The 23,686-nt window shown below is 58.4% G+C and overlaps 7 protein-coding genes across 7 annotated transcripts; 2 read left to right on the plus strand and 5 right to left on the minus strand.

Annotated features, from left to right (window-relative positions):
• Positions 1-4,967: 4,967 nt before the first annotated feature.
• VTJ83DRAFT_6421 (uncharacterized protein) lies at positions 4,968-5,543 on the minus strand (the record flags this gene model as incomplete). The annotated part of the gene is made up of 1 exon (XM_071013131.1): positions 4,968-5,543. The coding sequence occupies one exon, from the start codon at positions 5,541-5,543 to the stop codon at positions 4,968-4,970; it is 576 nt and encodes a 191-aa protein (XP_070864048.1).
• A 1,294-nt stretch (positions 5,544-6,837) lies between these two features.
• VTJ83DRAFT_6422 (uncharacterized protein) lies at positions 6,838-11,503 on the minus strand (the record flags this gene model as incomplete). The annotated part of the gene is made up of 5 exons (XM_071013132.1): positions 6,838-7,804; positions 7,889-8,048; positions 8,109-8,905; positions 8,954-11,052; positions 11,117-11,503. 5 exons carry the CDS (start codon positions 11,501-11,503, stop codon positions 6,838-6,840), a joined length of 4,410 nt encoding a protein of 1,469 aa, XP_070864049.1.
• Positions 11,504-13,304: 1,801 nt separating this feature from the next.
• Positions 13,305-15,298, minus strand: VTJ83DRAFT_6423 (uncharacterized protein; the record flags this gene model as incomplete). The annotated part of the gene is made up of 4 exons (XM_071013133.1): positions 13,305-13,387; positions 13,507-14,720; positions 14,789-15,005; positions 15,172-15,298. 4 exons carry the CDS (start codon positions 15,296-15,298, stop codon positions 13,305-13,307), a joined length of 1,641 nt encoding a protein of 546 aa, XP_070864050.1.
• Positions 15,299-15,829: 531 nt separating this feature from the next.
• VTJ83DRAFT_6424 (uncharacterized protein) lies at positions 15,830-17,150 on the plus strand (the record flags this gene model as incomplete). Its single annotated transcript, XM_071013134.1, has 4 exons — positions 15,830-16,102; positions 16,191-16,491; positions 16,703-16,795; positions 16,996-17,150. The coding sequence occupies 4 exons, from the start codon at positions 15,830-15,832 to the stop codon at positions 17,148-17,150; spliced, it is 822 nt and encodes a 273-aa protein (XP_070864051.1).
• Positions 17,151-17,263: 113 nt separating this feature from the next.
• On the minus strand, positions 17,264-19,713 carry VTJ83DRAFT_6425 (uncharacterized protein; the record flags this gene model as incomplete). The annotated part of the gene is made up of 5 exons (XM_071013135.1): positions 17,264-17,576; positions 17,655-17,739; positions 17,798-19,067; positions 19,132-19,302; positions 19,570-19,713. 5 exons carry the CDS (start codon positions 19,711-19,713, stop codon positions 17,264-17,266), a joined length of 1,983 nt encoding a protein of 660 aa, XP_070864052.1.
• A 967-nt stretch (positions 19,714-20,680) lies between these two features.
• VTJ83DRAFT_6426 (uncharacterized protein) lies at positions 20,681-22,213 on the plus strand (the record flags this gene model as incomplete). Its single annotated transcript, XM_071013136.1, has 4 exons — positions 20,681-21,185; positions 21,357-21,511; positions 21,628-21,988; positions 22,041-22,213. 4 exons carry the CDS (start codon positions 20,681-20,683, stop codon positions 22,211-22,213), a joined length of 1,194 nt encoding a protein of 397 aa, XP_070864053.1.
• A 242-nt stretch (positions 22,214-22,455) lies between these two features.
• VTJ83DRAFT_6427 (uncharacterized protein) lies at positions 22,456-23,203 on the minus strand (the record flags this gene model as incomplete). The annotated part of the gene is made up of 2 exons (XM_071013137.1): positions 22,456-22,635; positions 22,703-23,203. The coding sequence occupies 2 exons, from the start codon at positions 23,201-23,203 to the stop codon at positions 22,456-22,458; spliced, it is 681 nt and encodes a 226-aa protein (XP_070864054.1).
• Between the last annotated feature and the right edge of the window lie 483 nt (positions 23,204-23,686).

A 23,686-nucleotide genomic window follows, 5' to 3' on the forward strand; every position in this document is an offset into this window, starting at 1 on the left:
TCGCGCCTCAGGGATTGACTGTCGTGGTACTCCCCAGCCCGGTCCTGGTTGCATCAGGTGGGACACACCACCCCGGGTCCGTATCGTCCGGGGTGTACCTGTCTGAACTACAAGTAAAGTCTCCTCTAGCTTGACAAGGGGCCCGTCACTTTTCGGGGTCCCGTCTGGAATGCCAACGCCCGTGGGGTGGGGTGAGGGGAGAAAGGAAGAGGGGAGGGGAGGGGAGGGGGGGTGCGACAACAGGCCACCAACTTCACGCGATGGTGGGAGCTGGGGGTGCCGGGGATCCACGGGGAGAGAATACGTAGAAGCTGTACCGAAGCGTCGATCACGACGCCGTCGGAGACGAGGCTTGATGAGGGGACGGGCAAGGGGGGGAAGTGCGCGGTGGCAGGGGCGGTTGTCTCTGAATGGAGAAGGAGATCGAGGCTGGAACGGTTCAACTGCTGGATTGGCCCTAGATCCAGCGTCCAGCCAAGATGGTTGGGGCAAACACCCGACGCGGCCCCGGTTCACGATGGAAGACGGAATGAGTGGCAATCTAATTGAGGTCATTGGGTAACTCTTCCGGTTGGGTGTTCGTGAGCCCATGGTGCTGTCGTCAGTCTCTGCTTCCATCTGACCGTCCGCCCGGTTCATAATCGGTTTACGTGCCACATGACAGAAGCGGCAGGCGAAGGATAAACGGCTGGGGTTTGATGTGCAGGCAATTGCCCTCTCCTCTCCCTTCCCCCCTTCAACGTCCTGCCGTCTCGTGCTCGGGGCAAATCATCCACAAAGCACACATCGAATCAGAGTACTGTGTGGGGACGGCGATGGTCGTTGGACCGGGGTAGGTGGGGGGATTGTCGGTGGCCCAGTTGGGATTGGCGCCGGCAGCGGAAAGGGCCAATCGCGGGGCTTTATTTTTGGGGACCTCCCTGTTTCTGACTGATACCCTGCCAAGGTCAACGCCCCCAGATCTCGCCTCCGAAGCCAAGCAACAGATGCAGCAAGCCGGTTGCCGTTTGGAGACCGACGGGCGGCGCCACTGACGCGATGCTGTACTGTGTACTTGGGGTACTACAGTATAGTAGTTACTTGCGATCAAGACGGGACGTTGAAGCAAGGGCGCGAACCGCGGAGGGGTGGGACAAAGACGATTCATCATGACGTCAAAATGACGGGTTCCGTGCGGGCCCATGCTGAAATGACGCCTGAGCACACCTCTCTCGTAACAATGCCGCTGTGAAATATTCAAGCACAGCGTGTTTCCATTGTCAAGGTGTTGGCATGAGGAGGCGCGGCCAAGCCGGCGATATCACGGTCGTGCCGGTCCCCGGGCCTGCGAGTTCCCGTCTCCATTGGGCTTGCCGTCTGGGGAGAATGCACCGGATTTGCCTGATTCCCATTTGTCGGCAGGAGCGGTGAGTCAGGGTAGGGTCCGTCTTGGCCCCGGCTGGGGGATCTCTTGCCAGCTTCCCGACCTGGCAAAGCTTGGCATGGCAATCCTGTCGGCTAGCCCGAGGGTTGCATCTCAACCTGGGATGCCGGTTGCGGCTTGCTTATCATCCCCACTCATCATTGCGACTGTTGGATAGTTATCGACTGGCTGTTCATGATAACGGAACGGATGGATGGATGGCAGCGAAGGAGACGGCAAATGATTACTCCGTAGTGACCTACTACCTACCCTACCGATGTGGATTGGAAGGGTAGGTACGAAGCACCTACGAGGTCTTGACAGTTGCCTAGAGACCCACACTCTCTCTACTGCCCTGTATTAACTAACGTTACCCGCGAGAGCAGGAGACAACCTACCTTATTTAAGGATTTACATAGTACCTTCCGGGAACCCACTCAGCATCGCTACATTAGATACCGGACGCTAAGGTGCTTGCAGTCGCCTCTCAATAACGCGGCCGAGGCGAACAGTACCGACGTGATCCGACTGTCGTTGATAGCAGAACCCTTTTTGGTGCATGCCTATCACATGCTATCTCCCGTGGATCTCGACCGGCCCAACGGCAAACGGCATCCGCGGATGGTCGTCAAACCTAACGTCGGTGACTTGAAACAAGCCAACCTCGGTCGAGGCGACCGGCCATCAGCCGCAGCCTTGATCTCACTCAGCCCACCAGCGCGTTACAACGCCCCATCCCGCGAGAACCAAGAGCGAATGGGCTGTCCCTAGTGTGCTGGGGTCGGCCCATAGAGACACGCTCCACAACTAGCACTAACCTTATCACACGTGCCGTCCATGGTGGTGATATCGTTTTTGGAGTCCCAACTGCGACGCCGAAACTCGACCGTGGATTAAGGTGAACCTAGGCGGCACCGGGCCTGCATGCTTTGCATCGATTGATGCCTCGGACAAGCCCGACTCCGGTTGTTGCTAGGGATTTGGACTCCAGCATGCAGGAGGAGAATCATCTGCACCCCTTCCAACCATGGGGAGATGCCTATTCCGGTCCGTGCTTCTCTTCAGCTGCTGCATTGTGCGGCGGGGGCACCAGCAGACAGGGGCTGGAATAGGAAGGAGGATTTGACCGACAGCAGGATGCATGCGACCATGAGCGCATCCGTCAAGGAGCCGCTTGGAACTTTGCACCACCAATAGCCATCGGTCACTGCATCTACTGTGTACTGCATCTACGTATTCTGATTACCGTATCAAACATTGTTGTTCCTACGGGCAGTCCACGGTCGTTGGTGTCAAAGCCTCGAGTTACTGCTGCATTGCCACCCTCACATGGCATTGTCGCAGCAGTAAATCGCATCACCACGCTTGGAAATCTGCTGAGGACCAACATCGAATTCAGCCGCTCCCGGTGTCATCAAGCGACCACTCGCAGAACACAGCACGCCAACCTTATTTTCATACTTTCCGCCGACCTAGCTAGGGCTCTGCATAGCGTACGCCATGCCTGTGGTCCGTCGACGTCAAACATATCATGACCCCCGCGCCAAGCCTCGGCCGTTGGAGACGGGAGACCTCGGCTGCCACCCACCAACTGGACAAGGCCGGCGGGTCGAACGGCTGGCCAGGCTCGGCGCTTGTCCCGGCACGTCACCGAACGCCAACCAAAACGTCAGCGCGATGTCGATGAAGGAATGGCCTGCCACCTCCACGGGTTGCGTTTTTGGCAACCCCGCCGTCGATAGCTTCCTGTTGGTGGGCTCGGAAAACACTCAGCGAAGAACTGGTGTCCCAATTGAGAATCCAGGCGGAAACTACATCGGTCGAGTGTCACCCTCACCCTGAGACACGACACCGAGGCCACCGCCGGGGTTCGTTCGGCCGGCCCAGCACGACTGCCCGACTCTCGACTACGCTCTTCTGATCCCCGTGCTTATTCTGTTCCATCATGGGCGACGAGGGTCACGCGCCTCATGGTTCTCTCTCTGAGCCTTTGCCAGGTGGGCAAACAAAATGGAGTCATGGTTTCACGTCCAACGCAAGGAAGAGCCGCCGCCTGGAGATGCCCCGACCTAGGGGGACAGCCTCGGGTCGCATTCACACAAGCGGTACCTTGGCCATCTATAGGCGTGCCTATAGGTAGGTGTGAATGTACGCAAAAACGTCCATGTCACCGGCTTCCTGATCGGTGTACCGGAGCGCTTCGAACCTACAACGTCGCCCTGCAGGCTCTAGATCCGCGTCAACCAAGCCCGGCCCCATCGCCCACAACGTCCAGTCCGACGGGCTCGTCTGCAGCCGCAATGAACTAACCACCCCCTGCCGATCTCTCCCAAGATCTCCTTTCCTACCTTACCAAACAGGAAAACCGGGGAGGGAGGGGACAATGCCAGAGCCACGGGATCAGTGGGCCGGTCAGTGGTGTAGGATGTGCAGCACATACAAGCCAAGTGACCTGCAGAGGCAGGCAGGCTACTGTAGCTCTGCACGAGATGGTAGCAGTCCCCGGGCCGTTGCGCGCGCAGACGTGGTGAGCCGGTCGATATCACCCAGACCCGACCAGCTGGGAGCTCATACAGTGAGCAAGGTGTGACACAGATGACGCGTTGGCCGCATACGAACTGAGCCAGAGACAAAATAAGCGTGTGTGAGACCTGTGAGGTGCTCACCTCAATGACTGATCGCCTGGTTATGGCTCATTGGGAAGAAGAGGGGGGGGGAAGATCATGGTAATGGTATGCCACCAGAACTGACTGCGTACTGCGCAATTTTGTTGGCTAGCTCGAGACTCAGCTCAGCTCTTGATGCCCCGGTATCCAGGCGGGCCGACTAACACAACAGGTCGTGTGATTGATTCACAATTCCCAGCCGCCGCCTGGCAAGCAGCCTCATCTTTTCTGATCCCAAGTCCTTGAATCCTTGGTGGCTCATGTTTCATGCAGACAAGGTTTCACCTGAGACAAGGGATTCCCGAACGAAGTAGTAATACAAGGGAACGCTTTCTGTGCCTGACAGATGCTGGTGCCGTCCTCCATCTCAGGTCAGCCGTCTGGGCTCTGCTGGTTCCCGTGTCACACGCGTCCACGACTGCATGCTGCTGGGCCATGCTCGAGCGCTTGGGGGCGGCCATGAGATGGACACGGCGACATTCTCCACCAGCCTGCCTCCGTCCTCGAAGGATACTCCACTTCAACCGTTGAAACACCGCCAACAATGTTGTATCCAACCAGCTCGATGTCGCTCTCACACCTCATGAGGGCTGTACAGACTATCGACTCACAAAGCATGAGTCCTTACTGCGTATTCAACCGTATCCTGGAAGGCAAACCAACGGGTTGGAAACCCGTTCGTTGTCAAGTAGAAGCACATTCATTCTGAATCAAATGTCTGTCTCCTGGACTAATTAAGTAAATGATATCCAAAACACGCGTCGAACCAGGTGAAAAAAACCTACTAACATGTCTCTATGGAGATCAAACCAGCCATCATCCCTTGCTCACACCCAACCCCATCACCACGGCGCCGAACACCACCACAACCACCGCGCCCGATAACAGCCTCTCCTCATCTAATCATCATCATCAAACTCATCGCCGCTCTCCACCGCCAAATGAAACGCCACCAACAGCCAATCCGCCCCGGCCGTCTGCCTCCACGTGCTGCTCGCGCTCGCCTCCACCTCCTCCATCCCGCCGCCTTCTCCCCTGCGCCCGGACCGCCGGCGGAACAACGCCACCTTGTACACCAGCGCCACGGCCATCAGGTCCACCTCCACCACCAGCGGCTCGCCCAGGAACCGGAACCCGTACAGGCCCCTCGCCAGCCCCGCCCTGCGCCGCCCCCCCTGCTGGCCGTGGAACCCCAAGGCGTCCGCGAGGCTCGGCCGCGTGTTCGGCCCGAGAAGCATGTCTGACCCGCGGGGAGCGAGGAGGGGGTTCACCATGACGCAGTCGTGCGCGACGTAGTCGGCGAGGGCCTTGCCGCTGGCGGTCCTGACGCTGTCGGGGTCGCAGAGGGCGCGCCAGAGATGGGTCTCCATCTCGAGGGCGGCGGCGTGATTCCGCTGGGAGATGGTGTTGAGGCGCGGGGAGGTGTTGAGGGAGGTGGAGGATGAGACGTGGGGCTTGGAGGTGGTCGATGCCATGGCGGAAGGGCGATCGTTGGTGAGGCCGAGGACGGTAGGCATGCCGTTTTGTCTCTTTATTTCTTTACTGCTTCAAAAGGGTTTCGTTGTATGACACAGGCCGTGTTGTAAGTCGAGGGAGAGAACGAGGGAGAGAGAAAGTTTGTGTGTACTTGGGCGACCGAGCTGCCGTGCTTGCCACCGACAAGGTAAATAGATGAGGGATCTTCGTGAGTCTACAAGATCATTGCCAAACTGTGGATGCAATGCAGGAACCATGCTACGCCGCGGGCTTAAAATATAATCTCTCCTCCCCGTCATGTTCTCTCCAACACTGTTGGCTCTCCCTATGACGACATCAAACCACCTCTCCCACCATCTCAGCCGTCGATCTCTTCCTCGTGGCTGCTTTGGCCAAGTCACCCTGTGACTGCACCCATCTTGTATATCGATGCGCAGCGTTCCAGCACGCATGGCACATGCTCACTGAGGGACGGGATTCTCTTCATCCCGAAGGTGTGCGCTGCAGAAGCGTCATGACGTCATGTCCCATCCGCAGCCCGGCACTCAAAACTTGGCAAGAGTCGGAGCCAACCATCGATGCCGTCAACCCTCCATCGCACAATGCATCCTCTCGGACCAAGCGTGCCATGCCAACGTGATAGAGAGAAACAAGACATGGCAGGCCCGGTGTCTCAGCAAATGTTGCTGTGTGTATATGCAAGGGACTGTACCACTCTACCAATCACAAAGTCACCAGAGAGCTCGCTGCCATGGTCCGGACCGCGGACCCGGACCCGGGCCGCAGCCGTCCCGTTCGCTTGACGTTGCCAGATCCACAGGCTAGTTACTGTGTACATCACGGACCCCGCCCTCTGAAGGTACACACGATGGATACGTGGAAACACTACCTGAAGATATCCCCATGCCTTAACTGCTGTATTAGATGGGATAGATACATGACGCAGTCAAGCGCCTGCACCACTGACCGAGAAACGCGGCCGATTCCAGCACATAACACTTGGACATGACAACGAACCACCAGAGCAGATAGCAAACCAGCAGGCAAATTAGAAAAAGAAACAAACTCTACTTTGAAGAATGGTATCTGCCCTGGTGTTCGCCCAACCAACCCATAGTCCCCGAAACCCGATGATTCGCCTCCACTATGCCCAGAAGCGATGGAAATCGTACAGAAAAAAAAACGTTAAGACCCAAACACATCTGCATGTCATAAACCACGTAGAAGCACCATACCTCCGCTTCTACCACGAATGATACCTCGCGTGTGCGCCGAACAACAAGAACTGCATGGTTACGACTCCGCAGGAGGGCCGGTTGCAGCGCCTCCCTCCTCTGCCTGGCCCAAGGCGCTTCCAAGATTCTGGCTCGCTCTCCGAAGGTTGATCATCATCTTCTGCACGAGCTCGGCAGGGGTTTCCTGCACAGTCCCGGCAGCGTCCGCCGGCACACTTGATGGTGGGAAGGGCGGTGCCTCCTCCTTCGGCGCTTCCGGTCCTTGCGGTTGTTTCGTGCTTTCTGTCACCGGTCCCGAGTTGTTTGCAGTCATTGCCAACGCTGGTGGAGGTGCTGCTTCCGATGTCGTTTGCGATTGTTCAGATATTGATGACGTCAGCGGCGCAGGGGCTTCCTGTACCGCCTGCGCAGCGGCTTTTTGTCCCTGAGACGCCGTCGCAGCGGCCGGCGTCGCTGGCGCGCTCGGTGCTGCTGCTGCCATTTGTCTAACATAAGGTGGCAACGGAATCGGGCTGTGACTCTGTTTCGCGAGCGGCTGTGGCTGTTTCTTGGCCTTCTTCGGTGCAGGCGCGGGCTGCTGCGGGGGCGCTGCATGATGTTGAGGCTGCGGGACCGATTGCCAGACATGTTGGCTCGCCGGCTGCGCAGAAAATTGCGAGACAGGCCCAGGCTGCAACATCCCTGGCTGGCCAGCTGGTGCAATTGGAACCCCGCTGGTGGGGTGAGACTGCAGCCCCGAGGACGGGGAAAGCGTTGCGCCTTGCATATGCGGGGATGGCGCCGGGGAGGCGCCACCAACTGGTGGCCGAGGGAGGATGGGTGCATACCCAGCAGTGGGGGCTGAGCCACTAGGACGCGGTTGCAGAGGTTGCGCCGTGGAGGCGGGAATGTGGTTGGTGGTGTGCTTGTTGGACCCTCCTGACAGGGCCTTCTGCGCCTTGATCAAAAACTCGCGGACGTTCCCTTCGTAGCCGTTCGTGAAACCGCCCCATCGCCCGTAGGGCGTCAGATGCCTGGCAGGGTCACTGCGATGGTTAGCTCGGCCCTGCTAACGACGCCGCCGCGTCACAGGCTCTTACCTGTTGTGGTGAACACGGAAGTAACTGTACTTTTGATAGGCAAAGGCCTGCGGATGCTCTCCAGGCGGTCCAGGGTGCGGCACGCCAGCACCCGGCGTGAAGGATGATGTCATGGGTGCCGGTAGTGGCGCAGATGTTCCCGTGCCGGCCGGTGATGACCAGTTGGTTGGCTGAGGCTGAACAAAGTGCCCTGATTTCATGTGAGCTGGAGGCCAGGTTAAGCCGGGAAGTATCGGGAATCCATTACTACCTCCGACGGGCGGGAAACGATCCGACGAATTCGGCGCCGACAGACCCTGGCGAGAAGGGCCTGAAGGCTGTAGAGGTTGCTGTTTCCCTGAGGCACTAGGACCGGGTTGCTGGTGGAACACATGCTGGAAGGATGACTGGGGCGGCGGCGGCGCCGCCATCTGGATGGGCCGGAAATCCTGGGGGGGCTGGAACTGTTGTTGGGGGACCGGAGCTGGCGGCGGGACTGGGTTAACCGCAAAAGTGTGCGACGTGAAGGTTGTAGCATGTTGCTGTCCGGAGCTCGGCGCGATGGGCTTCCGGGGTTTGTAGATGTACGGCTTCTCCGGCTTGGGCTTGAAGGCTCCATGTGACGCTCCGGGAACAAGCTGCGAAGCAGGATATGTTCCCGGTGGAGCTGGCGCGACCATGCGCGGAGGGGGCGCAGGCTTGGGCAGGGTGTCCAGGAAATTTCCCTTGGGATTGTAACGCGGCCGTGACGGGTCCTCGGTGTACTGTGCCTTGGCCTCGGTGGACGGCTCGCCCAGGTAATGCCAGACCTGGTCCTCCTTGGTGAGGTCGACCTTGACCTGACTCTTGTTGCGGAAGGGATCGCACGTGTGAAACTCGGCCCACGTGAAGCCATCGCCAAACTCGTCGTCCTTCCGGGGAGCCTCGTTGACGGCCCGCTTGGCGTTGATCTTCCTCTGCGCCTTCCTGCACGTCGGCATCGGGATCGCGTTCGCGGAAGCCTTCGGGAGACGGAGGTCTGCCGGGTCGGGAAGCAGCAGCCACTTCCACTCGACTTCGACCCGCTCGCTGCTCATGGTCAGTCCCTGTCTACACCACCCCGCACGAGAAACGTACCCATTCGGAATGATATCCAGCAGCAGCATCTCCTCGTCGTGGCGATTCTCCACCACGACGCCGGCAAAGATTTCGCCCCGGAAATATTGCAGCTGGCAAATGTCGTTCTTCTTGAGCGCCGAGGCCGCCGCGCGGATCTCCGGGTGGTTGGCCAAGGCATCGCCATCGAGCTTCCGATCCCTCTTTGTCCGGTGGAACCGGCAGCTGAACTCAAATGCCTGCTCCTTGTACTCGGTGCCATCCTCCCCAAAGACGGGCACCTCGCCTTCCTCGATGAGGACGCCGGCGGCTTGGGCGCAGGTGGCGTGGTACGACCGCGAGCACTTCTTGTGCGAGCACTGCAGGCATGCGCCCCTCTTGGACCGGCAGTATAGACACTTGAGGTCCAGGCGCGCCTTGTCGATGCCGCCCGCGTTTGCGACGACCTCGCTGCCATCCACCTCCTCGATGTACGTTTCGGGGAGGTACAGGGCGCACATGCGGTGGGCCTTGCGGCCATCGTCGGTCGGGATGATCTCGGCGCCGGGGATGTCGTTGGGACAGAGGCAGCACGGCGGCTCGGCATGGGCCTTGAGACGGAGCCGGATCTTCTTTTTCTTGGCCTTCGGCTCCTTCTCCTGGACGCCTCGCTTGCGCTTCCGTCCTGTTGCCTTGACCCGGACCGTGTGGCTCGACGGCGGGCTCGGCAGGCCCGTCTCTTGCTCATCCTCGTCTTCCTCGTCTTCGTCTTCCTCGTCCTCTGTCTCTTCGTACTCCGTCTCCTCGCCGCGGAGCTTGCGTTCGATCTCGTACACGTCCACCCACACGCTGTCCTGAGCCTGGGCGCACTGACACTTCTTGGCGATCTTGCCCATGGGCAACCAAGTGTCCAGGGCGAAGTTGACCGCTTCCGCACAGTTGTAACCCAGGTTGAACCCCGAATGATAACCATAAGGGTACGTGACGACGAACTCGCCGGGATACGAAACGCACTTGTTGACGGTGATGTTGTACTGCTGCTTGAGATGCGAGGGCGAGATGAGGAATCCCTTGTGCCGGAGGAACTGGTCGCACGCCTTGGCTTCTTGAGGCCAGATGCTCTTCATGGCCGCCTCGAACCGCCGGGCGTCGGCCTGAGAGATGCTGTACCACTGCTTGGGGGCGCCAAAGTGCAGGTAGTTGATGCTGTAGAGATCGACGTCTTCGAGATGCCAGGCGAAGGTGGCCTTCCACATGCCGAGGTAAAGATATGCCGTGTTGACGCCAGGGACCTTGGTGCCGAGCACGTCGAGGAGATTGGGCAGCTTGTTCAGATTCCAGATCTTGACCGAGTCATCGAACAGAGTTCCAGGAAGATCGGCACCGTAGAGCGGCGGAGCGTACGTCAGGGTCTTCCAGTAGATCCTCTCGAGCTCCTCGCAGCGCTCGGGCGTGAATTCGGAGATGTCCATGTGATAGTCGAAGTTTTCGAAGGCCTTCTCGTCAATCGCCGCAGAGCCCTCGCGACGAATGTACTTCCGACGAGCAGACACGGACTGAGTCTTTGACTTGGATTGTCTGGCAAAACCCATCCTCCGCGGGGCTGGGGTCGACTCCTCATCATCGTCGCACTGCTCCTCCTTGATATCAGGCTCGTCCTCTACCGACTTCGCCACCTCGTCCCGTTCCGGCGCTGGAGAGACCGGCGTCATAGGGCGATCCTCCTCTTCTTCGGGTTCCTCCTTGGAAAACCTCGCCGACCTCCGGGTGGCACGGCCTCCTTTCCGTCGCTTCGTCGGGGTGGACTTGGCGGGCGCCGGCTTGGGTGTCGGCGCTGGTGCGCGGGACCTCGTGGTAGGTTTCCGGTCCGCATTTAGCCGGCGCTCACCGCGTCTGGCCGGGGGTTGGTGTTCGCTCTGATCGCAGAGCTGGCGCCACTGAGGGAGGTTGTAGGTTCGCTGGTGGAGGATGTTGACTTGACGGTAGGTTCCGTTGGACCCCATGATCTCCTGGCGGATGGGCTCGCGAACGCGGATGCGCTTAATGAGATCGTCAATCGGCGGCAGAGAGTCCTTCCACTCCTGAGGCGCAATGATCTTGATGATTCCCGACTTCATGCCGTACTTGTCCACCTTTTCCATCTGCAGGCGCATTCTCGTTAGCAACAAGAAGCGTGGATTCAATACCAAGGGTTGCGCCACATACGAAGCGCTTGAAGTCCCGGAACTGCTTCATGGTCGGTTTGAACACGGGCACAGTGCCAGACCAATGATCCGGAAGAATCTCGCCGATGTCCTCATCGGCGTCATCGTCATCGTCGTCGTCCTCGTTCTTGTCGTCGGCAGGGGGCTGGGGCTGCGGCGCGGGCGCCGGGTCTGGGTTAACCATGGAAGATTCGTCGCCGAGGGCACCGTCCAGCTTGGATTCCAGCTCGTCCAGGTCGCTCAGCTCCGAGTCGCTCTCGTCGACGTCCATGGCGCCGTTGCTGTCCGGAGGCGAGTGGAGACCGGCTGGCTTGGAGATGTCGGCGACGGCAGCGGCGGAGTCGGCATCCACGGTGGACGCAAGAGCGCCAATCGCTTGGGCGGACATTGTGGGTGTGCGACCCGGGCGCTACATGCGGTCTGTGTCGCAGGTGATCGGGATGTGGACCAGATCGTTGTTTTCGAGATCAGAGATTGGATGTGAAGCAAGTCCAAGGATCTCAGACGTCGATATCGTATCGCCGATCGACAGGTCGCTTTAGCGCCCCAAAGCGCCAGGTTGGGGGACGGAAGTCAGGTGGAATCCTGGACCAGGGGGATTTGCGAAACGGATGCTCCAGCTGTTGAATCAAGCTTTGTAACTCTGGAGACAGGCCCAGTAACGAAAGCGCAGGCTGGCTTGCGGGGGGGGGGGGGGGGGGGGGAGAGAGGTTGGGGAGGAAAGACGGCACCGATTGCCGATGGGTCGATTGTGGGAGGAATCTGGGCTGATTGTTCCCTTCCAGGGAGTGCGCAACTGCAGGCGAGAACCCAACTGGGAAAGGCGCTGATGCTTGCAGTTTCGGTGGGTTCCGCGCTGGAGTCGCTGGATGAAACCTCCCGTCCGTGTAATGCACGGCCGCTCGAGTCAACACAAAGGCAATCCCTGGAAACAAAACGAACGGAAAAGGATAGGTAAATAATAAAAATGGAAAATCTTGGTCTTGGCTTCCAGGTGGTGACCTAGAACCTCAAAGGATATCCCCGAGATGTGGTTCAACTGAGAGCGATTGACCGAGAGCGCTCGTTGAGAAACGGGAGAGGACCCAAGAGATTGCTGGGTTGATTGAGCCGCAGCGTCCGCGGGAAGGATCTGTGACTTCCAAAAAGTGCCAGGGTCGCCACTCGTTTTCCGTCGCACCTTGGCCCGAACGCTAAGCCAACCCTGGACATCAGGTGGATCTTCCCCGTGTTTTCGGCCACGTGATTGGGTGGACGTCGGTGCACATCTCTGGGGATGTCATCACCGGCCGAGACTTCGGATGCAAGCCATTTGTTCGCTCGAGCATTCCTCGTTGACCCGGCTGAGGCAGACTGGCGACGGCTTCAAATGCGTGACCAACACCTCATCGCCGGGAACTGCGCTGCATCCTGCCATGCTATAGCCCGGTAAAACTCTATTGTTTGTTATTTCCCAGATGCCCAGCCATTGGATACCCTTGGGAACGGCACTGGGAAGTGTTGGGATCTTTCTCTGGACGAAAGCTTGGAGGCCCAGGCTGTGAACAAAGCAAATCAGTTTCACTATGGCCATGGGCAAATGGCATGGTGATCGGATTGATGCTGAGGACAAATCGGGTTGACTCCAGATTAGATAAGATCCCCCAGACCATACACAATCCAGCGGCCCCTGACGACGTGAGCCCCATCCGGGCCCAGTCCCGACTCCAAGCATCGTGCTGCCATGCACACTGCAAGTGCCGTGTCTCGTGTGGGGGTCGCATGGGATTCGTCGATGGTGTGCTCTTCTCGGCAGGCCGAGCGAGCTCCGCCTGGGAAGAGAAGAAATCCACAGGAGTGAGGACAAAAATGCAAAGATCCTGATCTAAATCATGCAGACTGCAATGATGGCGACCGTTTCGGGGCCGAACCAACCATCGCATGACGAGTTTCCATCGCTTCTCTCGTTAATCAAACCAAAGCAGCGTCCGCTTCATCATCCTCAACCGGAATTACATCGCAGGCGTCCTGACTGAGTCAGCCATGATATCAGATCGGAATACCTGTTTAATCATTATCGAAGGGCCCGGCCCAAGCCCAAGGATTACATCAAGGCCTGTAGTAAGTAATGAACAACAAACCAGATCATGGACAAGGCGCATCCATCGTCAAATTTTATCTCTCCGAATGTCCATCGCTCATAATCATCATCAGTGCGCCGCGAGATGCGCCGCTCCAAGGCCGATCTTCTCGAATGCAAGAAGGATGGGGTCCACGGTTAACCACGCGATTCCTGTGCAGCTTGTGTCAGCCGTCGAGCACAAGCAAAGGATAGAAAGCGAGGGTGTCCCAAGAAGAGGAGAGAATGAACCCGTCTTTTCCCAGGAAAAAGAAAAAGCAAAAAGAACCTACCTGTGTAGACAACCAATTTTGTCACCACCTCCACATCATACCTCACGCGAGGCTTAACGACCCTCGAAAACACCTCCCGCTCACCCAGCTCGTCCCCATCCACGGCGAGGTACGAGTCCGCGGCGACCGCCCCTTCCAACACCACCGAGCTATCGACGGCAGTGGAGAAGGATTCGCCATCCGCCACCGCCTGCTCGCGCAAGCTCGCCATGCTCGCACGCCCCTTAATCCCTGCCGGCGACCCGGCATCGCTGCCAAGGCTCTCCCTTCTCTTTCTCTCGCGGTAGGCGAGCGTCTCGTACGCATCGGCCGCGCTCTGCGGGCCGATGCTCACAGAGCGACCCCGGCCGGGGCCCCTGAAGCTGCGAACCAGCTTGGGCAGGTCGCTGACAGCGGGTAGGACGTTGTCGTCGCGCAGGCGCAACGGCACGTCCTTGTACTCGGAGGCGGGCGTGAAGAAACGGCGCGGGAGCGACAAGCCGTGGGTCTCAATCACGCGGTACAGATGCGGCAAGACGCGCAGCAGCGTGGGCTTCATAATCTCGCGCCAGGCAAAAATGACGGCAACACCGACGATCAGCCTTGCAATGGCGCGCACCCAGCCCAGAGCGGACAGGTCAAACGCCGCGTCAGGGCCGCTGTAGATGGCCGCCAGGCTCGAGTAGCGCGCGAAGCGCCACGTGCCGCACTCAAGGCCAATCATGACGCCGGCAAACGCCACGCTATCATCGAAGCACGGGCAGTCGTCGGCGGGCTCCGGATGGACACGCACGAGCGCGATAATGACGAGAGCGAGAATCAGCGGGGCCCAGTAGTCGCTGTTGTAGAGCCAAGCCTCGAGGCGTGGGGCATAGTAGAACTCGACGAGCGAGATGGCGGCGCCCATGATGGAGCCGACGACGACGTCAAGGAAGCCGTGCATGCCGCAGTACAAACGGCCGAGGACGATGGAGAATGCGTAGAAGTAGGCGAGGCCTTCGAGGGCGAGGGTCGTGCTGGGCGAGAAGGTGTTGGTCGGGCTGTGAAGGAGGAGGACGGCGTAGACGGCCACCGAGACGGCGTTGGCCGAGTGCGTGGACGGGAAGCCGTATTCGAGCGCCGCCGAACCGGACATGGTGATGCGGTGCAGCGGGGGAGATAGCGGGCGCGGCAGCGAACACATGTCCTTGAGGAACCCCGTGAAGAAGACACCCGTCGCGAGAATATGGACGAGCCTGTTGGACCGCCAGTCAGTCTTCAGGTCCCGTCAGCCTCGCCGCAAACGCCGGCCGGCCTGCCTTACCCCTTTCCAAACCCCCAAAAGCCACACCAAAACAGGATAGGCAGGCCGATCATGAAGAAGGTATGAGTGCCGAGGTTGGCCGTGATGGCAAAGTAGCTATCGAGAAAGGGGGTTCGCATCTTGGCCTGCAGCTGCGCAAGATGCGGCGTCTCCCAGCGCACGAGGGGCAAGAGAGCCTGCCGAATGTCGTATCTCCATTTCGGCAGCGCGTACTTGTCTTTAGAGGTGGTTGTCAGCGCCTGTTTCTTCCCTCGCGAGCACGGGTTGCGCAAGCGGGACCATGCGAAATGATGCGCGGGGCAATCGAGGGGGAGGGGAGGGGCCGGCCAGGGAGGATCAGAGGCAGATCTGAGTGAGTTATCGTCACCGCCTGGCCAACATACAATGCTGCAGGCTCTTCAACCCGGCATCAACTGTGCCATTGGGTTTCTTGGGCTCGACAATAATCGGGGTCGACGCATTGCTGGACGCTGCGGCCGTGGCGCCGGCGCTGGCGACGGGTGGATTCATCGGGTCGCTCAAGCACGGGCGCGAGATAAGCGGCGGTAGGAGGCGTGCAAGCGGGAATCAGAATGAGACATGAGCCGCCTTCGCGACTCTGCAACCTTGGGAGAAGTTGAGCCCTAGGAGCTCGAGCTATGCTGGGCGACGGTATGTGGACTCGTCAATCCTGCCGGGTCCCGCGGGGTCGAAGTCGGGGAGAGAGGGAAACAAATCTTGGAAGGTGGCTGCTGAAATGCGCCATCGGTTTGGCTTCTTGGGCCGAACAAGCGTTGTGGTTTTCTTGGCGACCCTGCATAAAAGTGGGCCAACCTCAGAGGGAACAAGCACTTGCTGCCTTCACCGCCGGGCAGAATTGGGCGAGCGTTTCCCCAGGCCGGCGCCTCTGACGCAAGTGCGCCCGCATGCACGCATGTGAATGAACACAAGGGTTGAGAGGCGAGACACTCGCGACACGCGAAAACGGCGCGGCCCAATGGGAGACGGAACACGCCGACGAGGTTTAGATACGTAGGTACACACGACGGAACCAAACCAGAGATGAGCCTGTACAGGAAAACAGCTGTAATCACTGGCGCTTCCGGCGGAATCGGCCTAGCCATCGCCAAGCGGTTCGCCAGGGAGGGTGCCAACATAATCCTGGCCGGCCGTAACGAGGAGAAGCTTGAGAGGGCCCGGCTACAGGTGCAAGAGGTCAAGCCCGAGCGGCCAGAGTGGGAATCGGAAGAGAAGCCGACGCATAGCATGATCTCAGCCTTCAACGTTTCGGACGTTGCATCATGGAAGAGGCTGCTCGACCAGCCTGCTCAGCTTGTAAGTGGTCTTGTGCAAACGATTCAACGAGATTCTCGTCATGACGGACGTGGCCCGCTAACGATCTGCCTGCCTTAAACGCTTGTAGAAGCAAATAGACATCCTCGTCAACTGTGCCGGAACGACACAGCGCTCGCTTCTCCTAGGCACGAAACCGGACGAGATCGATGAGCTGCTCAACGTGAACTTGCGTGGTGCCATCCTGGGATGCAAGCTGGTCGGAAAACGGATGGCAGAGACGTCATCCAGGTTGCGCGCCGGCTCTGACAGGAACAACAAGTCCGGCACTCCGGCCTCGACCAAGTGTATCATCAATGTCTCAAGCCTGCTGGCACACCGCGCGATGCTTGGAACCTCAGTCTACACTGCCACCAAGGCGGGATTGTTAGGTAAGTAAGGGGGTGAGTGACTGAGTGAGCGAGTGACTACAGGCTCAGCGGTTGTAAGTTGTCAGAGCGCGGAGTGAGGAAGGAGAGTCGAGCCGAGTCGTCTTCAAGGGAAGGGAGGCCGCCGTGATCAGTCAGGAGGGCCGCCCGATAAATTCGGTCTTCTGTATGACAACTGTAGTAGATACTAACTTATCCACCTGTGCTACCTCAGGCTTGACAACGTCCCTCTCGCAAGAGTTTGCCCGCTTCGGCATTCGAGTTAACGCCATCGTGCCGGGATACATCGACACGGATATGACACGGGGTAAGTGAGAATGAGACACCACCTACGGTTCTCGGGTGTGCTGCACACCCGTTCTTCTTGGTCTGATCAACGAGAGGGACTCAATTCGCCAGCGGTTTATGTTCCTGTCACAACTTTTACACTTGTCTCTACACCTTCGCATTTACCGTCCTAGGGTGGCTCAAATGGCCTTCTCATCGCTGACGCCATGCTATCACAAGATATGGCGAACAAACCAAGTCTTCTGGAAAGGATTCCCCTCGGCCGCTTCGGCACGCCCGACGAGGTGGCTGATGCCGCCGCGTTCCTCGCCAAGAACGAGTATGCCAATAACTGTATCATCAACCTGGACGGGGGACTCAGCGCCGTCATCTGAGCGGTGCGCCGCAACCCAAGCCCCTCCCCCAACCGCAAGGTCTCATGTGCGCCCAGTGCAGCACGCAGCCACCAAGCCAAGCCAAGGCTCTCAACCCCACGGCAGAGAGGACCTTAGTCCGAGTCATCAATCACGATAGCCCCTCCCCCCCACGAGCCATCATCAATCACCACGATGTCATCGTCGGCTATGACCGGCACGGTGCGTGCCTTCTTGGTGACCACCTCCACCACGTCCTCGGAGGAGCTCTCTGGGTGTGGGCGCTTCGCCGGCGGAAGGACCTCGCTGACGCCTTCGCTGGGAATGCGGCTGTCCGGACCGACAGTGCTGGCGGCCTCGGGTGCGGGCGTCTTCTTGGGCTTGGTCGGGATCTTGATGTTTTCGAGGGCGACGCCTCGGATGGGTTTGTCTTCAAGGGGTTGCTTTCTACGGGTAGAGAAAGAAACGGGTGGTTAGGAACGTAGTCATTCAAACTCACACAGAATAAGGAGGGACCGGGCTTACGCTTCCTGGATGGCAACAACAACGTTGACGAAGGGGTCCTCATCGTCCTCGTCCGTGATGGTCAGGAACGAGTCCGGTTTGATGCCTGGGCAGTCAAGTTAGAACCCCGGTGAAGCAGAATAAAACTAGAGCGGTGTGCATACCGAGGTCGCTCAGCTTCTTGTCCAGATTGTCCGTCTCGTCCGGATCGTAAAGAATGCCGACCTCGTTGCTGACCGAGAGATCTTTGCCGCCGTATCCAAGCTGCAGCTTCAAAAAGTCCTCAACAAGATCGTTAAGCGTCGCGCGCGACAGGTCGACGTAGGCACGTGTCTGGAACACGCCGCAGACGGGGCAGTCTGGGTTAGGTTCTCGCGAGCGGTCCGACGCGAGCAGCCTTGCTGGCGCGAAAGGAGTCAGAAACACCTCCTTCGCCTTGTCGTACTCGCCCCGCAGCACCTTGAAAGCCTCGAGCACACACAGGCCCGCCACGATGGCGTTGGTCGTGGCGATGGCGGGGATGATGTTGCCGGCCATCTGCTTGATGTCGAACTTGGACTTGGGGTCGATGCCAAAAAGGGCGGAGCGCAGGTTCGCGCTGGCGGCGACGAAGTCGAGCGTGTCGTTGTCGTCTTTGTCAAACGTGATGATAGCATCCTGCGCGGTGCCCTCAGCGACGGCCTTCTTCATCTCGAGGACCCGCTGGCTGAGCCGGTCCAGGCTGTCCTTGAAGACGACCAAGTTCTCCTCGAGGGACCACACTTTCTGGTCATTTTGGAGGACGGCATCCTTGGACGCCAGCGCTTCAGCAGCCTTTTCCAGCAGGTCACTGTAGACGAGCGGCTCCGGCGGCTTCCTCGTCTTCCACATCTCCTCCATGGACCTCAGCCGGACAATGTCGGCGTTAAAAACCTTGTCGAAGATCATCTCATGGAACTCGGGGCTGCCGACCGATTCCCGAATCTTCCTCAAGGCCTCGGACTCGCGCTTGAGTTCAGCGATCTCCTTGGCGTTGTCACCGTCCGCCGAGTAGTCAAAGGCCGACTCATCCTCGCTGAGGCCAAAAATCTCATTGAGAAGGTAGCTCTTGGCCCAGACGATACAATGGATCGGTTGGCTCGGAGTGCTGCGGATGGTGCAGACCGGGAAGGTTTTGGGGGTCTCTTTGGGCGAACAGTCGTAGCAGGCGGTCACGCCCTTCTTGATGACTTGGACCTGGCCGTTGAACCCCGTGGTGCCGCTCTCGATCAGAGGGACGTCGGCGGCCAGGCACATCTTGTTGACATGCCGCCGCGCGTCCAGGTTGTCCAGCGCGTTGAAGACCATGGTGAAGCCGCTGAACCACTCCAGGCTAAACTGGGCGTCCTTGATGTTGGCATGGTGAGCAACGATCTTCACGGCGGGATTGAACTTTTCGGCCACCTCTTTTGCAACCTGGATGTAAACCGTGTGAGCCAACGCTGCAACCGTGCGGTAGGAGCCGTATTCTGGTCCTCACCAATGCCTTGGATTTCTTGATGTGTTCCTGGCGAAAGAGGAATTGACGGTTGAGGTTGCTGAGATCGATGGTGTCGAGATCGACAACGTGGACCTCGCCAAAGCCAGTCAGGACGAGGTTCTTGAGCAGCTCGCAGCCGATGCCTCCGGCACCGACCATCAAGACGCGAGCCTGTTTTGCTGTCGTTAGCAGCGTCGTCGACTGAGGCGCCTGACCAAGATACATTGTCAAGCGGTGAGAAGAGCAAAACGCCAGAGTGAGAGATGGGGTGGCGACAGAGGTTGAGAAAGGAAACAGGAAGGGGTTGGCAGGCAAACGCCTTTCCAACGAATGTGTTTGGCATAGGAGAGGGCCGTTCCCGTCATCCCAGCCGCCGGGCGTCCCGTCCCACTTGGGCGGTGGTGGTGAGCAACTGGAGGTGGCCGAACGGGAACCTACCTGCTTCACATGCGCATTCAAACCGCGACCCAGGGATTGCGCATTGAAGCCATCCCGGGCCAGGGGCCGGGCAACAACCGGAACCGTATTCGCTGCAGCGGGTGCCGACGCCGTGGTTCCGTCTCTGCCAAGTGCCGGATCCATGATGAAGGGCGATGTGGAGGGCGACTTGGAGGCGTTGTAAGTGGCCCCGAGGAAAGTGAGAGGGAAAATTGGCTTCGGATGAGAACGAGAAAGATTATCGTATGAGCCTGGCCATGAATTACTTCGTGTTCATCCACAAAGGCTGTGAGTCAAGATGTCAAGTCTCAACTGAGCTTTGTTGCTGTGTGAGGTTCCCGAGTGCTGAATGGAATGGATTCCTTGACAAGCAGGCAATCCAGATTGGGGAAGTGATTGAGTGGGTCGACGCGGCAGGCAACGCGACGCAAATGCCCCACATTCAGCCAGGATTCACACGGTGTGAAAGCGAAAAAACCAAGGCTGTTGTTGGGGCCAGCCAGCGTTCTGTTTCAGGACTCTTCAAGCCCCTTGTTTACAAGAAGCGATAGTTATACGGTGTATGTGACATGTTTTTGTCGAGCTTTGGTGGCATGTACCAACTCGCCCCTCTTGGGATCTGCCACAAATCCTGATAGGAAGGCCAAGACAGACCCAGTGAGCACAGTGTATCCCGCACGCTACAAGCCCGGATTTCGACGGCCTGGGTGATGTGAGACATGCTTTCGTCGACATCTCAACACTGGAGATGACAACCACCGTCGGTTGCTGTTCTAGCGAGCGAAACCGAAGAGAAGGGTTGACTTGATATACTCGAGACAGTAAATACAATGGATACCTGATTCTGAGAACCAACGATATTGTATCGACCGAAGAAGTGTCCTGTCTGCTTGGCGTGCAGTGTCCACCTTTCGCACTTGCACCCAACCCCGACCTGACTCAACCCTGATAATTTCCACCGCTCATTCATCGCCACGCCTCCTCACTGTCACCCCTATCAACGACCCCCCTTAACTTCACATCCTATTTTTGATTCTCAGAATACCATACTTGGTGGCTTCCTGGGTTCTCACTTTTTTTTTTTTCCCAAGAATAGAAAACTCAGCCCAAAATGTCTGACGACGAAGCCGACCCCGAACTGCTCGAGCTCCTCCGCCAACATCTTCAGGGGAAACCCAACCTGCGCAACGATGACCCAGACACTGGCGTGCTCGAAGATGCCCGTTATGTATACGACAACGCCATCGATGTGGCCGTTCAAATGCGTGCTTGCAAAGATGCCGCCGCGGTCCTGCACGCCCAGATGCGCGCAAAGGAGTACTCGACCGCCTCCTGGGGTGCCCATGAGCTGCACCCTGACCCAGCTGCCATGCAGGGGAGCAATGGGTTTAGGCGGCATGGAGATGGTGGCGGTGCTGATGCGGGCGAAGATGAGGGTGACGAGGAGAGTGGTGATGCTGCCACCGTGGCGTTCATATTCACCATGGACCTGCTCAACTTCTCGTTCTGGTCCGCCCGCAAGGAGCCCGAGCGCCGGTTTGCGGTCGAGTACCGCGGTAAGCGCTGGACTGGGTACTGGAGTATGGTGGCTGCATTGCGGAGAGCTTTGGACGAAGGTAGGTCGGTTCCGTGCTCGTGCTTTGTAAGCCAAGTGGACTGTCGGTCGTTTGTCGTCGCCTCCTGTGGTGTATGGAGCGTGGTCCCCTATCTCCCTCCCTCCTTCTCTCTCTCTCTCCCTGGAAGCCAAAGGAAGTTGTTGATACATTAGATTATTTCCATTCTTCAAGGAATCCCCATTACGGACTCGCACTTCTGGCAGGACGAAGAAGCATGCACCCTGGAGGTCATGAAGCATGTCTTTCGGTCCTGCACGGACGAGGAGATGCCCTTGCTGGCCGAGAGGCTGGCCTGCCTGCGGGAAGCCGGCCAGGTGTTGTATGAAGTAGGTTTCCGGCTGCAGCCAAATATTCTCCGTCTTGCTCTCCTCTCGATGGCCCATGTCCCGCGTTGCTGCCGCAACCGCAGACAGACTGCTCTAACCCCTTACCTCCTATCCAGAAATACCATTGCCACCCCCTGAACCTTGTCCTCGCAGCCAACGGCTCCGCTGCCGGACTAGTCAACCTCCTCGCCGAGGACTTTGCCTGCTTCCGGGACGAGCACCCCTTCGAAGGACGCAAGCGGCCCGTGCGGATCCTCAAGCGCGCGCAAATCTTTGTGGCAGATCTCTGGGCGTGCTTCCACGGAGCGGGCTATGGTGCCTTCCGCGACATCGACAAAATCACCATGTTTGCCGACTACCGCGTGCCGCAGATTCTCAACAGCATGGGCTGTCTTTACTACAGTCCGCCGTTGGAGACGGCCATCCGCACCGGGAGGGAGATTCCATCGGGGAGCAGCTGGGAGGTACAGTTGAGGGGTAAGCATGCCAGCCGGGACGGGCGACGACACGGAATTAACACATACAACAGCTTGCAGCATATGGTGCGTCGAGCTCATTCTCAAAGAGATTCGTCAATCGCACCCAGACGCCCGCGTCAACGCCATCCTGCTCGACTTTTTCCTCTACGACACGATCAAGGAGATGGAGGCGACTGGGAAGGAGACAGTCCCGCATCATCGCACGCGAAGCATCTGGTACTGAAGGGGAGCAGGGGTTTCATGAACCTAGATTTCCTGGAGCAAAGATTTCCGGCTTCGCCGCCGGCATGTTGGCTGGATCTAGAGATAGAGCCCCCTCCGAATAGAGCAAAACCATCACCACCAAGCCAGGTACATAGACAAGCCCCGGTGTTTCCCTCCAAACTCCGAAACGCCGCATTCCCGAAATGGGCACACCCCGGCTGCAAAGATGGGGAGGAAGCCAAGCGCATGCAAGCCCACCCTTCAGACACCGACAGAGCCGACGGCGGTCGAGTTCAGAAGCACATCCATATGCGCTTGTTCAATGTCTGAGTTCCCCTTTGCCTCCTCCATGAGCAGCACGGCGAGCACCTCGATTGGCGGGTTCAGGCCGAGCCGCTGGGCGCGCTGCCAGCGCTTGATGCGGGTGATGCCGACGCAAGGCTGGAGGGTTCGTTAGTGCGCTTCAGGTTGACCTCCGAAACGCAGAAAAAGAGGGAGGACGACTTACCCCATACTGCGAGCTCACATCAAAGTACCTCAGCACCTTCTCCGTCGTCGACAGGTCCTCCGTGTTCCGCTTATGCACCTCCTTCGCGCGGCGCGAGGCCTCGATGTCCTTCCAATACTTTGCAATATCGCTATCGTCCAGCTTGGCTGCGCGGGCTTCCGCCTCTCCAAATGGGGTCTGCGGCTTGACGACAGGCACATTCTTGTCCTCCTCCGCCTCAACCTCATCCTCCTCTTCCTTCTTGTCCTCCACTTCCTCCTTCACCTCATCTTCAAGCTTCTCTTCCTCTTTCTCGGTCTTCTTCCTCTTCTTCGCAGGCTCCTCGTCGGGGGTGTACTCTTTGGCGCGGGCGGGGGGCTTGTATTCAGAGACCGCCTTCTCCTCCTTACCCACGTGGTGGACGGGCTTGGTGACCTTGTGCTTGAAGCTGAGAGTGGTCTGCTTGCCATCGGCGACATGGCCGGAAGAGGCTCGGGTGGAACGGCGGGTGGAGGGCGCCATTGTACCTTTCTGGCGGATCGGCAAGTGAAATGGCTTCGGTTCAAATGGAAGCAGAGCTTGAAGCAGGTTGATGACGTAACGGGTTGCCGCTGGAAGTTGCCCTGTTGGTCTGTGGTGCAAAAACAAGAAATGGGAACTTCGATTGGGGTGGAAGCGGTATCGCTGGAAGGATGAGGAGGGTAAGTTTAACTCTCGGGTCTTGGACTTTCTTGCTCGGACCAGAAACGGCCGACGGTGGTCAAAGATGAATGTCACACCTTCCGTTGACCTGTTGCCGCAAAAGGCTTGGCGTCGCTGGCGGGGCAACCCAGTCAGCAGTCACGACTGTGACGCCAGGTCACGTGATATCACTCAGAGCCCTTGGAGACGACCACCTCATCTCACTCAAACCGACTCCGACCTCTCAGGATGATCAACCTCCGCTTCATCTTGGAGTGCCTAGTTCCATTCTGTGAGTTTAAAATTGCCAACTCAACCTGCTGG

This window comes from Remersonia thermophila, chromosome 6 (genome assembly GCF_042764415.1).
Source record: "Remersonia thermophila strain ATCC 22073 chromosome 6, whole genome shotgun sequence".
NCBI lineage: Eukaryota > Fungi > Ascomycota > Sordariomycetes > Sordariales > Chaetomiaceae > Remersonia > Remersonia thermophila.